The sequence below is a fragment of the Callorhinchus milii genome, unplaced genomic scaffold, assembly GCF_018977255.1.
Source record: "Callorhinchus milii isolate IMCB2004 unplaced genomic scaffold, IMCB_Cmil_1.0 Scaffold4, whole genome shotgun sequence".
NCBI classification, from domain to species: domain Eukaryota; kingdom Metazoa; phylum Chordata; class Chondrichthyes; order Chimaeriformes; family Callorhinchidae; genus Callorhinchus; species Callorhinchus milii.
In genome coordinates, this window is record NW_024704745.1 from 58,047,905 (window position 1) to 58,066,437 (window position 18,533).

The 18,533-nt window shown below is 41.1% G+C and overlaps 1 protein-coding gene across 1 annotated transcript in view; it reads left to right on the plus strand.

Annotated features, from left to right (window-relative positions):
• rab30 (RAB30, member RAS oncogene family) overlaps positions 1–18,533 on the plus strand; it is a 42,869-nt gene that overhangs the window by 16,859 nt on the left and 7,477 nt on the right. The window contains exons 2-3 of the mRNA XM_007902721.2: positions 9,541–9,641; positions 13,228–13,311. Of these exons, the coding sequence (XP_007900912.1) occupies positions 9,549–9,641; positions 13,228–13,311 (177 nt within the window). The 5' untranslated portion in view covers positions 9,541–9,548. The remainder of the gene's footprint in view (positions 1–9,540; positions 9,642–13,227; positions 13,312–18,533) is intronic.

Here is an 18,533-nt window from a genome sequence, read left to right on the forward strand (position 1 = left end):
CAGACATCAGTGAAAAGCCTCCCATTTCTTAGAGTTCAAAAACTTGTTTCCAATGTAGATAATTTAAAAACTAAAATTCCACTTGGTGCCTGAATTCAGCCATTTGATGGTGTTCATAAACCCTCCACTGCATATACTTGAATTCCATTCAATTCCAGGCAAAGCAAAACCTTGGGCAAGTTTCCTTACTCCACACGCCTAATAATAATCCCTCCAAAAACAATAATAAATTGGTCATTTTCAAACTACGACTGTTTGTCGGACATTGCTGTGCGCAATTGGCTGCCGCGTTCGCCCACAAATATACAGTCAATTCACTTTACAGTGTTCTGTGAAGCGCTTTGGGACGTCCTCCCGACGTGAAAAGCGCTATATCAAATGCAAGGATTATTATTATTATTATTATAAGGTATTTACAACCTTGTACACTAAGACAATTGTGTCCGGATTTGAATTGCAAGGCAGAACTTACTGCTTTCAGCGAGCAGCAAACTTCTTATCAGCTGGGTGTTTGACATATGGAAAACTCATCACCATGCTTAAGAGTATTTAAACTAAACTAAACTAAACTGAATTCCATGTATCCCATCTATGCATAGAAATTCCAAAGATATTTGTTGGAATGGAATGTGCACTCTCTCCGGAGCGATGCAGCTTGCTTACCTAATTCTGAAAGGAAATTTCTTGCGGCGTTCTGGCCAACAATCCCACAAATAAAATTGGTCACTCACTCCATGGTTGGTTATGAGACATTGCTTGCGCAACTGGCTGCAGTGCTTTGTCCACAAAATACAGTCAAACTCCTTTGAAGTGGTTTAGGCGTCTCCCTGACATGATAATACAATACAAAATTACATATGTATAGCAGGAGGACGTCCCAAGGCACTAGGCAGTCAGGGATTTGGAACCGGGTTGGAATCAGGAAGGGTGGAGAGCAGGGAAGGTAGGAGGGTGCCTGAAGATGTGGTCGAAGAGGAGGGTATTGAGACATGCCTTGAAAGAGGCAAGGGAGGGAGCAACGAGAAGGGACTGTGGGATGGAGTTCTAAAGGGTGGGGGCAGAGAGGCTGAAGGCCCAACTGCCGATGGTAGGCGGGGACGTGGAGTAGGCTAGAACCTGCTGAGTGGAGGGAGTGGACAGATTCATATAGCGTTAGCAGGACACAGAGGTAGGAAGGAGCAAGGCCATGGAGGAGATTGAAGGCGAGGGCAAGGATTTTGAACTCTATCCTCTGGGGGATGGGGAGCCAGCGGAGCAGGGGGGGGGGGGGGGGGGGTGATGGGATCACAGGGCCTGGTGCGCGATAGGACATGAGCTGCACAGTTCTGGATGATCTGCAGCTTGTGGAGGGAAGATTTGGGAAGGCCGACAAACAGGGAGTTGGCGTTGTTGTTCGATAAGGTGTTATATTATTTGCAAAGTTTATTAGTATTATAACTGTATTTCTTGGTGAAAAGTCAAAAGTTAAAATCCCATTATACATAATTATGCACAAATTTTATTCTCTTGGTTAGGCCTGCATTCCTAGTTGGATAAGCATTTTTGTTTTCTACATATTGTAAAGCCTAGCAAATACAGTATACTAGAATTGTGTTTCGAATCATGATATCAACAAGGTTGCCAGTGCTTTGGGATATCATCTGAACCCTTTGTGACTCTTGGTAATGTACTCCTAGGTATCCTGCTTTTATCTTTAATGTTCCTTTATGCTTATCCAGTAGTGTAGCCTTCTGCAGAATTATGCTGTTTTGTACCCATACTAAGTGCTGAAGGAGGAGCATAGTTCACAGCATACTAAATGTAGGTGTCTTTGCTCCACAGGTCAGACGGTGCCTGCACAAAACAACTTTTCAATAGATTTGATGCAGTACAATGAACAGTTGCACTATGTATAGCTTCCCACAGTTTTGTGGAATTGTGTGCTATGTGGCCTTGAGTGAAGGTTTTCAGTCTTTTATTGACTACTAACATTTGTTTGACGTATTAAAAAAACAGACTGAAGTCCAGTAGAAATCTTTTTATTCTCATTTTTTTATTTTAGAGGGAGCAAGGCAAAGGGACTGTGGCATGGGAGTTTCAAAGGGTGGGGAAGAGAGGCTGAAGGCCCAACCGCCGATGGTGGGGTGGGCTGGAACCTGTTACACAGAGGGAGCGGACAGGTTGATATGGTGTTACATAGTCACAGAGGTAGGAAGGAGCAAAGCCGTGGAGGATTTAGAAGGCTAGGATGAGGATTTTGAACTATCCTCTGGGGGATGGGGAGCCAGTGGAGGTGGGTGAGGTTGTGATTGATAGGTTACGGAGCCAGAGAGGGCACGAGCTGCAGAGTTCTGGATGATCTGCAGCTTGTGGAGAGAAGCGGTGGGAAGGCAGATAAACAGGGAGTTGGCGTATCTCAGCCTAGATGTAAGAAAATGCTTGAATGAGGATTTCGGTGGCCAGAGGGGAGAGGCAGTGGTGGAGCCGGGCGGTGTTGCGGAGGTGGGGAAGGCAGAGCGGGTCATGGCACCAATGTGGGCTAGAAAGAACAGTTGACGGTCAAATGAAGTGCCAAGGGTTCCAGATTGGCTCAGTGAGGTGGAGTGTGCATCCATTGATGGTGATGCTGCCAGTGCCTGAGGTGTGTAGGCACTGATGGAGCCAATCACGAGGGCCTTGATCTTGTTGACGTTCAACTGGAGAAAATTAGCTCTCATTCAGGACTTGATGTCTAACAGACATTCTGTCAGCAGTGGTCCTGGAGTCGAGGGTGGAACCAGTGAGATAGACCGAACGCAAAATACTAAAGATGGCAGAGAGACAGAGTTGGGTGTCATTCGCATACATGTGGAAGTAGATCCATGTCTGCGTATGATGTCACCAAGAGGGAGCATGTTGATGTTGGAGAGGACCAAGGACAGCCCCGAGGAACAAAACACCAACTTTTGCTGGGTTAAACCAAAGAGGGCATTGGCAGCCCTCCAGAACCTCAGTCAAGGGGCCAGGCCATTTGTCTTGCAAGAGACCAGATGGTGATTTTTTTTGCACAGGCTCTTTGACTAATCTTTATGCATCACAATCAAACTCTGATTTCTTGGGGTAAAGACAGGAAAATGGAACTAGAAAATCTGAAAATCTGTTTCAGAGAGGCACAGATGAGGTGAGCCAAATTGCCTCATCCCGTGCTGTCAAATTCTACAGTACACCTGACATCCATGATCACATACAGTCCTTTCCACCTGAGAGCAAAACAAGACTAGACTGTAGCTCAACCAGCCCTGCGGCCGATTGCAATGCGTGAGCTGTTGTCTCAGTAGAGTCTGGGAATGATGCCGCTACTTAGGGAAAACCACTCCCGTGTAACATAGTCCGTTCTTGTCTATTCATGACCATGTTTCTGCTGTGATGCCCCTTCCTTCATGGCTGAGTGGTCCTTCACCAGTCACTGTTTAGAATGATCCCTTGTATAAACTACTAGAGAGTTGCCAATGTCTGCAAAACTTCCCTAGTCGCGAACGAGTCAGAAAGCCATCATCATTACGAAACTGCACTGGTGATTCTCAAGTTTGCTCCCTGAAACTCGTTGGAGATGGATGTGGAAGACTGGAGAACGAAAAATTACATGAAAGTGGGCGAGTGGACTGGAAGTATTTTACTTTGGTCCAGCTACAGTGCTGTTCTATGATTGGGGCTAAGCTATTGGCGGGCAGCACAGAAGGATTTTGAGCATCTGGCTGGATGAGATGTCCAGATTTTTCCCCATAAGGGAAAGGGTACAAAATCAGTTTCTATGGTTAATGCTACATTGTGTGTACTTTTGTACATTTTATATGGAAAACAAGTGCCAAGATAACACTGCAAGTTTAGTAAATTAGTGAAGTATTTAAAAGTTGTTTCAGATGCTTTTTTAAAAGTTGTGTTTGGACGTGCTGATAATTTTCAGTTTCTATTTCCGCATATTTAAAACCTGAAAGCAACTTGCTGTCCAGCTTTTTTTTTGTTCCATACTAAGAAATGCCTTAACTAATATTCAGAGACAAATGCTGAAGAATTATGTCAAATAAAATCCATTCAGAAATGGTGGCTGCCAATCCCTGAATTCAGGAAAATCCATCCTGCAACACCTTGTACATTTGTGACCTATGTGGCTCCGTGATTAAGCCAGAATCCATATATTTGCATTATATAAAACACTTCATGCAGGGTAGGTAGTGTGAAAGACTTATATTAGCCTTTAAGAGGAAATTAGATAAATATCTGAAACAGATATGTGGTAAATGAAAAGGAATATAAAATGATATGGAGAAACGGCAGGTAGTAGTAATGGTAGTAAACAAGTAGCTCTTTCAGAGAGCAAGCATGGGCATGGTGGGCGGTATAGTCTTGAACTTGGTAAAGGAGGCCCTTTGGCAATCCCGAAACTGTGTGCACTTCTGGCAGAATGAGGGGACGTAGAGAGCCTGTCAGGCTCGCGCACTCTAGGATCAGGGACGATATACTGAGGGACAAGCTGAAGCTTGGCTCAACCAAGGCAAAGGCCAGATGGGGCCTGACCCGGGCAGGAGCCGCACCAGCACACAAGCGCGCCCAAAACTGACTGAAATAAAGGTACAGAAGGACGCTTGAGATGTAACCAAAGAGCGTCCTAAAAGTATATGTACGGTAAATATGTGCACATACGGTGCACACCGCCCCTTCCGAAAGTGGCAAGTACCCCTTATCAGGGTGTGTGCACATGGATGTGGTGTACACAGGAGCGACTCCCGACTGTTAAAGGGAACGTCCCAAAAAACGTGTGCACAACCTATGTGCGGTGAAGGAATGTACCGTAAACAATGGAATATTTTGTGTATTGGGAGAAAGGGTGGGGGAAAAATTTGTAAACAGAAGTTTTTGTGTTTGTTTTGGATTTCTGTTGTATTAAATATTATAAATATATATTTTCAAAAAAAGATGGGCTGAATGGTTTGTGCTATAAATTGATGTGGTTCTTGTTCCCAAATACGTAAAAAACAAAAAAGTGGAATTTTGTTTTGTAACCTTTTATTGTTGCAAATCGATACAAGTTGATGATGATAATCCTTACATTTGAACGAGTGTCATTCATGTTCGGAGACTCTCAAAGCACTTCACCAGATATACTGTAAGGTATAGGGACTATGTATTTTGTAGCCAAATGCAGCAGCCAATTTGCATATAGAAATGTACCATAAACAGCCTTGAAGTGAGTGCCCATTCTTTATCTGGCAGTTCAAGATCCATGCAACTATAGTTTCTGTCAGTTGTGCACAAATGAAGATCTCTGTGGATTTTATATTGTCTGTGGTTTCTTGTTTTGATATTTTCAAGTTTTATTTTTTTTAAGTGGGTAACACAACCATGCCGTAAGTTACGCTTAAACTGAGCTGGGCTGAGTCAGAGAGAGCACTTGATTTGTCCCATAGCAAGAGCCATCTTCTAGAGTTTCTAGTACTAGACACACAATGTGAAGTTCTGCCTCGAGCCAGAGAAATGGATGCACCGACAGGCTATGTATGAGAAATCAATTAGATGCCCCATGTCGAACAGGACCGTTAGAGGCTCAGATTACAGTGAATGAAATTACTATAATCACAATAAAAATAAAATGAAATTTAGATGCATTTTGGCAACTACTGTTATTTTGTTGACTTCTGTGCCAGCCTAGTTTATGTTAATGTTGGCTTTTGTAGCTCATTCCCATGGCTTGCTGACGTTTAAACAACAAATTACATTTATACAGCTCCTTTCATTTTGAAGGATGGGATCAGTCGGGAATTTGGACCTGATCAGGAGGGGTGGAGGGCAGGAAGGGTAGGGTAGGAGGATGTCCGCATGTGCGGTCGAAGAGGAGGATCTTGGCATCGTGCTCTGGGACTCTACCCTGCCTGAGTGGTGCTAGATAAATGCAAGTTGTTGTTGAAATTCACAAATGTAAGATTCCAAAATGCCATCTTTCAAATCCCCAAAGTTGGCAAAGACTGGCTGTTTGCTATCCGGCTTTGCTTGGACTTTTCAGGTATTTGGGCGAGCAGCTAAAAAGGCCTGAAAGAAAACTCCAGCTGCAATCACAAATGGGAAGTTTTGTTCATTGCTGGGGTTTTGCTTTCAACAATTTTGTTTTTAGCTGACCAAAGGCCCAGGAAGCATAATACCAACCTGTTTTCTGCCTTTGATGACTTGAGCATTTGAAAATTGATTTGTGTGCGTGTGAATTGTAAACTAGAATTTGCAAATCACCATCACAAATCCATTTGCGACTATTGCGTTTTTAGAACTCATTGATAATTCTAGATCTGTTTCTGTTTACTGCTTTTAGCCTATGCATGGAATTCTGTACCCCTGAGTCATTTTTTAGGCAGCTGCAGCTTCCTGATGCTGACTCTGGGTTTCTTGGCCGTTTCAAACTGATTTGTTAATCTTTTTTTTCTAGGTCAGTGAAAACAGCTTGAGAAATCTTTTGGAGTATTTGGAATAGGAATCTATGTAGGAGGTTGACTTTGAGTACACTAATAACTTGGGAGGCTTTTTCAGCAGCCAGTGATGTCAATGCTAGCCCTGACCTTTCTCAGCTGACTTCCAGCATCAACAGAACAACACCTTCTGTTACTACAACTGAAAAGCTTCCCATCTGACCAGAAAACTCTTGACTGTTCATCTCCCATAAAGAAACCACCAAATTAGTCTTGTGGGAACTTGATCTTTGTTTCCATTTATTCAGAAAATGAACGCGCAGCAAAAACAACAACAATAAATTGCATTTATATAGCTTTCAGGTCGGGAGGACGTCCTGAGTCTGAGAAGAACAAGATCTTTTGCGAGATTGTGTGGTGGGACATTTGGGAAGCATCGTTTAAGGTCTCAACCTAAAATAAAGGCCTTTTTTTTTTTGCAAGCTTGTTGAGAAATTGGAGAAACTCAGGATTAACATCATTATGTTAGTCTGTCAGGCGTTTAATGTGCAAAAGGAAGCACGGTATCAACTTGCCACATAAGCAAAATCGCTATCATTGCTCTCTGGGCCTTCCTCCAGAAAATCAACTTGCAGGTTGTTAAATAAAAATTGAGTTTTCCTTTGGGACCATTTCTGATCACAATTTTATACCCCTCTCCCGCTTTAAATGGTGGGAAAGAAAAAAAATGCAAAAATGTTAACATGCCAGGGGACGTTCTGGAGAAATTCCCAGGGAACAGTGAATGATTTTGTTTGTGTGCTAAATGTGGTGCATTTTATTTCTAAATATTAGTTTTACTTTTTGTCTGCTGTGAACAGTTGGGGTTCTGGCCAGTGGTTGCTTTGATGTACAGTGATTTGGCAAAATGAGGCAAACTTTTATGTGACGTGTCTGCTGCTGCTTATCAAAACAACTAGAAAGATGGATGCTGTTGCAATCCTATCTGCCCACCCACTTCCTTATCCACAATCCCTTTCACCCGCTCCCCCATGAGTCTTAACAACAGTTTACACACAGCTTATGTGGTGACGGATTCAGTACTTTCATTCCTCTGACTAGAACGGTCTGTCATGCATTTTCCGTTTAGTTTTCTCTAGTCCCCAATTGTGCAGTGCTTCAGTATTAGACAATGCAGGACCTGTTTGTGGACACTTTATTCCCCCCCCTTCCCTATTCTCCATGCTTTTCTTCCTCAGTATCAGAATGTTCTGAAACATTCTGCACAATGCCAGGCTTTCAGATGTTTCTAAACCCTATTTCATGAAATGTGTGCTTCAAGCTTCTTTATTGTTATGTAGGAGGGGAACGAACGAGAATAAAAATGGGACTGGTACCGATAGACATTTCACCTGTTAATGCCTTTGATTGTAAGATTTAAAAAAAACTTGTCAGCATAATTTATTAAAAAAAAGGGTTTTAGTGAACCTTTGGGGGATTTTACTGTATTTGTTTTATTCAGTAATGATAAAGGTACAAACAGCGAGGTAAATGTGGACATTTTCCACACTTAGAAAAGAAGGTATTATTTGTGAAAATTCATGCCTTAGAAAAAACAAGATTACATTTGTATAGCGCCTTTCACGTCGGGAGGACGTCCCAAGGTGCTGAACAAAACAAAAAAAAGTACAAAGCTAAGAAAAAGTTAAACTAATAAGACTATTTACAGCGGTGTGCAAGATTGACTATGTTAAAATCTCTATCACTACCTTGATCGAGTCTTTGAACTGATTGATGAGATGTCTGCTGGTGCTAGGAAGATGGGATGGGGGGAAGGAAATTTCTTCGAATTTCGATAGTTTTAGCCTGCAATGTATAAAGGGCTGCTGGATATTTGTTAAATCTTTGGGAGGAACGTACGTAGGTAGTGTTTGGGGGCTGCTCAGGGAGCCACAGGTCTCCCTCCACAACCCATAGGGTGCTGATCATAATGGAATTGCTGCATGTCTCCTCAGGGTGACTTCCAGGGCTGATGTACAAGAGAAAGTTTAGGTGTATTAGGTAAACTACCTTCAGCCCAATCCAGGGAGTGCAGGATCTACATAGTTCTAAGACGCAAAAATTTTAGGTTTGGTATCCTAGTTATTTTGATGCAGGTTGGGGAAGATGTGACTCCTTCCCTTTGATGAGTTGGAGTCTATGCAATGACATTTTCTGACCTTTCCTGCTCATGTGGACCTTGATATTTATTGTTCAGGTGTTGAATACTGAGGTAAGTATTCAAATTGGTATCATCTTAACCATCTAGTAATCGGGGTGGTATATTCATCTTGATGGCACTGTCTTCTCAGAAGAGGCTGTTTATCTTGTCTCGCTCTGGCTAATAAGGGAGAGGGATAGTCTTTCCTGCAAAGGTCACCCGTTGACTTGCCAGCTTGTTCCCTAGGTATTTAAAACTTTTCTGAGTTAATGCCAATCACTGCATTCCCCACCGAATTGACAGAACACCATGAAATCCAGAAGAATACATTGTGGATTGTTGCACAAATTTATAATGGGACAATTTCTGTGAACTTCGAAGTATGCATTTGAGTTATCCCCTTGTTTCTGAATCCCTAATAATCACTTTATTATTTTAATAAATTTCCTGCCTCCCTGACAATGAGTAAAGCCAAAACTACAAGAACGCAGAAGGTAACTTGATGTGCTCAGCAACATTTTAATATTTAAAACAAAACCTCTAGTGATCCATTCACAAGATGGATAATAGTTATAATCTATTGCCTGAATATGTTTGAAATTGTAATTGGATGTTTCTGTTTATTCTGAGAATTTTGACAGTAGAGTTATGATCCTTTCATCAGTAATGGCTAAAGAAGAATAGAAAAGTAATTTTGTGAAATAATCCTCTTGGCCACAGTGGATATTGTTAATTATGATTCTGAGAGCACATCAGACTTGCTGTTGATGGGAACTACGCCCAGTTGAAATACCAAAATATGTTTTTCCTTTTTTTTGAGGTAGACCAATTTAAGCTCAGCGCCTTGGGACGTCCTCCTGACGTGAAAGGCGCTCTATAAATGGAATCTTGTTGTAAGTTAAGACATTGGTAGTTTTGTTACAATAAACGCTTTTTGTCCCTTCCTTCCAGGTGTGTAAATGAGTATGGAAGATTATGACTACCTATTTAAAATTGTCTTGATTGGAAATGCTGGTGTGGGAAAAACCTGTTTAGTACGAAGATTTACTCAGGTAAGGAAAGTGTCTCCCCCATTACATCTCTGAAAGCAAAGGGCTGAGATTTCCACTGAAGTTGTGTAGAGTCATTGCAGAACATCAGTAACTACAGACTTCCACTGATAGGAATTTCACCTCTTTCTGTGTCCACTGGCCTAACTTTAATCACTTCCTGGTAAACCAACTGTTGGTTACCTGTTGCCTACAAATATAATCACTACACTTTACAGTGTATCCTGTGAAGTGCCTTTGAGACATCCTTGTGAAATGAAAGGCACCACTACCCTGGCTTACTGGACTCCACATGTCCACAATTTGGACCTAGTTGGAATGGGCCCGGTCCCGCAGACTCCCACCATGTAAACTCCTAGTGCACGCCTTCACCTCACCGTCCTTACTGGCCTTCAGTAGCCAGGTATCAACTTTATTCAATTTGAATCTGCGAGCAGAAGATGCTTTATTAGCTATCTTCTGCTTATCGGATTCAAACAATTACAGGGCCTTGACCTTCATTTTTCGGCACCGAAAAAAGGCCTGTAAAGCCTGTTAACGGCATTGTAATTACACTTAACTGGAATTTCCAGTTCGTGAGACCAGATCCACCGCATTAGTCTGGCAAGTCTGGTATATCAAGTGGAAGGATTATTTGTTATTATATTAAATAACTTGCCTTTCACACCCATGAACCTATGATCTCTTATGTTCCCACTTCTATTTGGTAGCCTGAGGATGGCATTTGTCTCTCTTCCAGGTGCAGATTGATCTGATTTTTAATTTTAATGATGTATTTGATATTTGTGCGCTGCACCAGCTGCTTTCTTTGTTAGCATGAGAATACTGGGTACTCCCTTGGGCACCTAATTACTGTGCACTAGTTTGCTCTTAGTATTGCTGAAGGTCGCCAGTTTTCACCTCTAAGCCTTTTGGTGCACAATTTTGCCCGCTATGCATTCACCCAGCTGAAAGTGTGGCCAGCAATTTGTTCCAGGGACTCTGCCAGGTATCACACATGAGCCATTCATTCAAGTGTGTAAGAGTGCACAAGAGGATCTTATATAATCCTTGCATTTGATATAGTGCCTTATAACGTCTTCGAGACATCTCAAAGCCCTTCACAGAATATACTGTAAAGTGAATTGACTGTATATTTTGTGGGCGTAACACGTTGTCATCCAGGTTTTGTTTTCTATTTTCTCTGCCTCCCTGTGGATAAGTATCTCACATCTTCTTGGCATCTCCTATCCCTGGCACTCCTTAAATTGGAAATGAGCTGTGTAGGGAATTATGGGTGTGAACCTGTGTCCTACTACTCTGGAACAATGCACCAGAGGACAACAACAACAACAACAAGATTCCATTTATAGAGCGCCTTTCACGTCAGGAGGACGTCCCAAGGCGCTGGGACAATAGGCTGTGCCTATTTACTCTACTATTTTTAGCTGCTGTCATTGTGGTATTGTTTATACATGCCTCTGTTTTCCTCCCAAGGCTTTGGGCAGTCAAGGGTTTGCACCTGAGCTGGGAAATCAAGAAGGGTGGAGGGTAGGTGGGTGTGGGAGCGGGGGCCGAAGACATATTCAACGAGGAAGCTCTTGAGATGTTCCTTGAAGGAGGCAAGGAAGTGGGCGAGGCAGAGGGATTCCAGGATGTAGTCTTTTTCCTTTACTGAATTATATATAGTATGACTGTGGTCTATTCTGATCTCAGTAATAAAATCTGTCATACTGTAAAAAGACTGCACACATTCTTGTTTGCCCAGCTCAAGACACAAGAATCTGATTTTAAAAAAGGCAAGGAAAAAGTTGGTGTGGGCCAGCAAAGAGTGGAGAAACAGGCGGGGAGTAATTGACAAAGGAGTTTAAATTAACATGAAGAAATATATATATGTAGATTGAGATTTAAGAAAAATCCACTGTCAATTTCTGATCAGTCTTATTTAATCTTTCAGCACTATAATCTCTGATAATGTTAAGCATTATGGTTGACTTTTCCCTAACCTTTCTTTCCTGCACCATAATTGATTCAGATATGATGGGGTATATTTTTTAAAATATTCCCCAGTGTACAATTAAACACACTAAGGCTTGGACAATAGTACAGATCTACCTTGACTATTTTTCCTGGAGGGGGACAGGGCCGATGAGAATGTTTTTAAAATGTTTTAACTGTACTTAAAATCAACATGGCACATGTTAAATGTTATGGAGGAAAGGAATAGAGAGGATGAATGTTCTGCAGTTTGAATCTTGGGGATGGATGATTTTTCTGTATTTTTTTTTAATTACCTTTGTGATTCAGGGAATATCAATGCACCATATTCCCACAGGATAAATTGAGCGAGTGGGGTGAAGTTCATGATAGTTTTGGCTTATGTGATCTATGAGAGGAGCAAGCTCATTACAAGGTACTAGTGTGTAGCACTTGTAGCCAAGACGATTGCTTTTGGGCATGCTGTGCACACTCAGAAATTAGTAGTCCACAAGGCTCCGAGTGTGCTTTATATTGTAACAGCCACAGCTGGAACTGACAACATGAGTGAAGTCTGGCAAACATTGTACTGAAATTAGTTTCTTCTGGAGGTTGGAGCTCATCAAGTGTAACGAGCAGATATAGGTGATGTGGCACTGGTTTCGATGTTGCTTCATCCGCCTGGGTAGATATAGTGTAATCAGTTTCACACCTCTTCAGGTGTTATTACCTTCATGTTAAATACAGACACACCACTTTACAGTATATCCCGTGAAGTGCTTTGAGACGTCTCGGTGACATGGTAAGGCTCTAGATCAAATGCAACAATTATTATTATTGAATATCCCCTAAGGAGCATAGTCTTTCTTAAAATAGTGCCCTTTTCTAGAAATGGGATTAAAATAGATAATGTTAAAATGTGGCTTGTTGCAGACTCAAATCTAACACTGTTATAGCTCGTCAAACAACTGTAAAGGAAATACTGCGACAGGAATTTATTTTTTGCCATCCTAATCTGTGTTTAAAGATAAATTTGAGTGTCAGCCTGGCTCAGTTGGTAGCACCCTCACCTCTGAGTCAGAAGGTAGTGGGTTCAAGCCCCATGTTGGGACTTTAGACTCATATATATTATCTAGGATGATACATGAAAGGTACTATATCTAATGCAAAACTATTTTTTTAATTATTAATATGGAGCCTAGTAATATGGATATTTTGGCTCTTGGATGTTGAGCTTATTGATTGCTTGGCGGTCAGTGAGGGACCCTGACCTTTTCCTTCCAATAGCCCAGGGACACTGCAGCCACTTGTAATTCCACACCACTGCCCCAGTTGTGCCACACAAGCTCAGGACAGACTGAACCGAGCCTGTACTTCACTGGCCTTTGTGGGTCAGCATCATATTTACAGTTTACTGGTACAATTTGTATATGTGTTTGCCTACAAATACATAATAACTGAACTGCAATAATTTCAAGTTTTAGATGGTATGTCAAATGCAAGCATCATTGTTATTTTGCTTTCCATTACTTGTATTTTTTAAATATCAATGTTATTTCTGGAATTCTATTGTTGAAGGTCTGTGCATAGTGACCTTGTACAAGCTGATGTGTTGTCTCTTTGCTTTTTTCAGGGGCTATTCCCACCTGGTCAAGGTGCTACAATTGGAGTTGATTTTATGATTAAAACTGTTGATCTAAATGGCGAAAAAGTGAAGGTTTGTATCACTAAAATCTTTATCCACATTTTTTTCTGATTCCCACTGTGAATAGGACAATATTGTTTTACTGAGAATTGTAGAATCATTCTATAGTGCCCAGATATTTCAGATTGCATGATTTGGTTAATTATGTGAGAGAAACCTTTACAATCAGTTAGAGATGCAGCTCAACAGTCAGACTCATTTTTAAGAAGGAAGTGATTGACTTGTCCTTTGGTCTTAGAAACTGCTGTAATCAGTATTATTTCCTAAGGGGATGTGTTATTTTAATTGGAACTTGGGTTTTGCCATCATAATTTTGAGATTCAAAAACATGTAAAAATTGTTGATTTTGGAACTCTTGTCAGGTTTCAGGTCTTTGGCCCCCCCAAAAAAGCACTGGAAACAAAAGAGCATTATATTTGGAGCTGTAATGAGCCACATTTTAACCACCAACTATTTCTATTCCTACCACATGTGTCTTATTTAAAAATGAACTACCAGATGCTTTTGCAGCCTCTTTACTGTAGGCAAAACTGTACACCTTTCTGAGGAAGCTTGTTGACTTACTGCATTAATGAGTTTCTGTTCCGTTTTCTGTGAAGGCAAAGATTGCTCGGGTAACTCTTGAAAGTGCCAGTTTCTATCCATGCAGTCTGTGTTGGTCATGAGACTGTAGTATGATCTGATCTCCGCGATAGCATTCCTGTAGTATTGATGGAAACCAAACCCAATGTAATTCAGAGCCGAAAGCTATTGCTATGTACTAATGAATTTGCTTTCTAAAGTAGAAACTTGCCAATTTTGTTCCAGTTCAACTTTCTCCTTAATCCTTTTGGCGACTCTTTTCTAAACCTTTATTCCTCCTGGGCATTCTGAGTGAATATTAGTGATATGAAGCAATTGCCAAATATCCTGGTTATGTGCATTGTACCCTAGCAACCAGGAGATATGTTGCTATCAAAAGGTTTTTAAAGACGGATAGGTCCCTTTGCCAGTGAGTGGGAAATAATATCGATTTCAACTTGCAGCAAATGTGAATAAGATGTTTAAAGTTTCATAATGGAAAATCCTGGGGTAAGGCAAACAAAGCTGTTTTGAATTTTGTCTGGAGTGTGAGCTGTGCAGGGATGTTTGAGGTCAAGGAGAGGTTCAGAAAACATTTAATGTCAGTTGGAGAGAACTTGCATTTGTACCCAATGGATTCCCTTCGCAAGACTGGATCTGTATGACCTAGAACTGTGCCCTGTCTCAATTGACACAACCTTCCTTATAAGTAGCCTCGCTACGCATAAATCTAGTTGAACACATGCCTTCAACAGCTCCAACTCCAAAGACAAATAGCAAGTTTATTTTAATGGCGCAGATACAGATTGAATCAGGTGTAGATTTATCAAACAAAGCTGGATTTTAATATAGTATTTAGCTAGGATGTACAATGTGGCCTTAGCAGTAGATTCATAAAAGTAACGCAAATTACTTTGGATTATCCTTACAAAAGTGTCCAAACAGATTCAAAGAATCTGGTGCTGGGTTCCTCAAAATTCCTAGAAGTATTCAATCGCTATGTCAATTCCTTGCCCACTGGCTACCCCAGAAACACGCTCATTCTTCAATATAGAAAAGCTTTTTTTTCCCCATGTGCCCTTAAGCTTTTGATGCCCAAAAAAGGCGAAGGAATGGTAATGCTGTAAAACTCGGATAGGCCTTTATCCTAAATCGTAAAACCCCTTAAGTCGTACATCCACCTGAGTCCCATTCAGTTTCCTATCAAAACCATTTTGATTTCTTTGCACTGGTCATATTTATCACCATGTAACTCATAACACCGATCCCCTATCATGCATTATTTCCTCACATACTGGCTGCATTGAATCGTGGAAAATTACATCCAGACCTGTCGACGCATGCACACTTACTAACTGCCTGCATTGAATCACGGGAAACAGTCTTGATCTGGCGATGCTTGTGAATTTTACACAATTCAATCCGATTGCAATGCTTGCCGGTGAGTGCAGCGACAGGCAAAACGCATTGAATTGCGGGAAATGTCACCATATGTGCACTTACCGGCTGTAGCGACGAACTACCGCATGCATACTTACTGCTGTAATTAATTACACAATCACAGTGTAGATTATTGATTAAATCAAATTTAAAAGACTTGTACAGTTGGCCTGCAACTCGGACTTCGATAAGTCATATTAAATGTTATAGTCTTGACTGATACGACTTATGTGAGTGAAGCACAACAACGCTGCCAGTTAGTGGTTTCAATTTGTTACTGGGAAAAAATGGAAATGAACTAGTTTTAAACATACAAAATGTTTTCAGTGTGTTCTCATGGTTTGAGTGTCCAAATAGTTCATCTGCTTTATGATGAATCACAATTATTATTGTTGTGATCCATCTTGCTTTCGATGCATTCCCCACACTGTTGCAGTGGAGATGGATAACTTGGGATGAGATGGATGGTATTCACAGCCTCTGTTCGGTCTTGTGGTGCCTTGCCATTGGAGAAGGCATTCTTTGGTAAACAACTCTTCTGAAATGGAGGCACCTCCCTCCACAAGCTGCAGGTCATTCAGACTTCTGCAGCTCGTGTACTGTCCCGCACCAGGCTTCGCGACCACATCACTCCCACCCTCGCTCGCCTCCACTGGCTCCCCATCCCCCAGAGGATCGAATTCAAGATCCTCATCCTCACCTACAAGGCCATTCACGGCCTTGCTCCCTCCTACCTCTCCAACCTACTATCCCCCTACTTACCTGCCCGTACCCTCCGTTCCTCTGGACACATCCCCCGCCCCAACCGCTCTACCATCGGTGGCCGGGCTTTCAGACTCTCAGCCCCCAGGCTCTGGAACTCTATCCCCCAGTGCCTTCGCCGCTTCCTCCCTTTGCTCCTTCAAGGCCGGTCTCAAGACCTTTCTCTTTGACCGTGCCTTCAGCTCCCCTCTCGACTCTCTACCCCCTCCTCGCTCCCTCCCTTCCCTCACCCTGACCATTTCCCCCCTACTCGGGTCCTGACCCAACTGTACAGCGCCTTGGGACGTCCTCCCGACGTGAAAGGCGCTCTGTAAATGCAATCTTGTTGTTGAAATGTTTAAAAGTTATGATTGATGCCTTGAAGTGTGGCCTATTTATAACTATTTTTAGAATGCAGATTTGTGATAACACTGTTGCATTGAGCCCACCCTCACTACTCAATCCCCACATGCTGCCTGGTTTTCTTTTGTGCTAAAATAGCTGATTTCTGGATCATCAGATCACTGCTGTGATCTGTGATTGATCTGTGGACCCCCGACTCTATTGAAGGGTCAGCCTAAACTTGAATGAATTACATTATAACTGGGGTTCTACTTGCGTTGTAGAAAATTCAGTGAAACACTTTGAGACCTTTTGATGTGATCATCTACTGTATCAAATACAATGTTTATTATTATTATTAATTTGGCTGGAAATCAAGCTTTTAGATTGAGTTTGCAGCCAAAATCCCAGGGCACTTTATAGTTATGGACAGTGATGCTGAATTCCGAGGGTGTGACAGGGAAATTTAAAAACAAATGTATATAAACAAGAGAACATGGAAGAAAACATGAGGTGAGAAAAGTAAGACTGGGCAAGCAGTTTAGTTGTTTGGTTGAGAACTGGTGAAATGTGTCCAACTGAGATAGTGAGTTGGCGAAAAGGCTGATATTTTAATTAGCAATTTGCTTATTTCAAACCTCAACAACTTTACCAATCAGATTTAACAGATATAGCATATCATCTCTTTAATGTGACTTTTCTGAATTTTTTTTGTAATTTCAAGTTATGGGTGGATGGTACTAGGAGTTTGTAGATTTTGGAGAAAGTGTCTGTGCAATGCAGCCTTATATAGTTAATATGATGTGATTTCTGTACTGCTCCTTTCTCTGGCATCAAACTGCAATCTGTTTTGTTGCCAAATTCTGATCGTTCTTGCCAGGGGCAAGCCTTTTTAATAATTTTTACAAAATGGCTAATATAATATGAAAAATCTGCCTAAAATGCCACAAAACTTGTTTCAAATGTAGTGTTTAACTACCAGGTTGAAGCTACCAGAATTACATTTTGTTTAACTATGTCAATAGTTAGCAGACTTTCGCATTTCATGAATAGCTTATGATTTTTTTTCCTTCCCCCTTTATTTTTTAATATGTATTGTGGCTTTGGGGGCCATGTTAAGGGATCAGATAGTTTTCAACTTCACAGCATGTAATGATTTCCATTCACAGCATTTTTTGAATTTTATCTTTTTTTCCCGCTGCCTCTCACCCTTCCTTCCCCTATGAAAAGTATATTTTTTGTTCAAAGTATTTATGCAGTTTGTAGATCGTACACATTCCCATATCAGGCCTCTAGAAATTGCAAAAGAACATATAAACCCAAACCAACACATGAGGGGAATTTTAAACAACTGGATTCCTACAGGAATGATTAATTCAAAGTAGAATAAATGAATAATAACAACTTCTGAAATTTAGAACAGTTTGTACTATAGAGGGACATTTATCTGACATTCCTGCTGGTGAGAAACAAACTGCAGTAGAAACAGAACATCCTGAGACCAAAGAGAATGCACATCGCCAGTGCCCAAATGTAGTTGGCAGCAGAAGCAAACCTGTGATCATATAGAAATCTGCCTTTTGACACAATTAGTGGAATCTACTGCTTTACTACACTGAGTTCATTTGCTGTAATAGGCTTACACTCCAATGTGATGCTGGGAGCATTTCATTGTCAGAGGTGCCATTTTTGAACGAGACGTTAAACCACCTGTCCAGGTGAACGCTTAAGATCCCATAACACTATTGGAAAAGAGATAGGAGTTTCTCCCAGTGGCCCGACTAAGAATTCCCCTGATATAATTGGTCATCCACTTCATGGCTGTTTGTGGAATATTGCAGTGTGGACATCTGCTGCTGTGATCACCTACAAAATACGCAATCATTAAACTTTATACTGAATTCTGTGAGTCACTTTGAGATGTCCTTCCAATTGCTATATCAAATGCAAGGATGATGGTTATTTTTTAATGCACTACTTAAAAGGAAAAAAGTTAGAAGACCAAGGCAAAAGATGTTATCTTGATGTTTTTAAAATCATAATGAGTACTGTAAATCTGAAATAATGCTACAGTTGCATTATTCCTGTCATTTTTATTTCTGAAATTATTCTTAAAATAATAATTTGTGCTGCACTTGTTTTGAAAATGT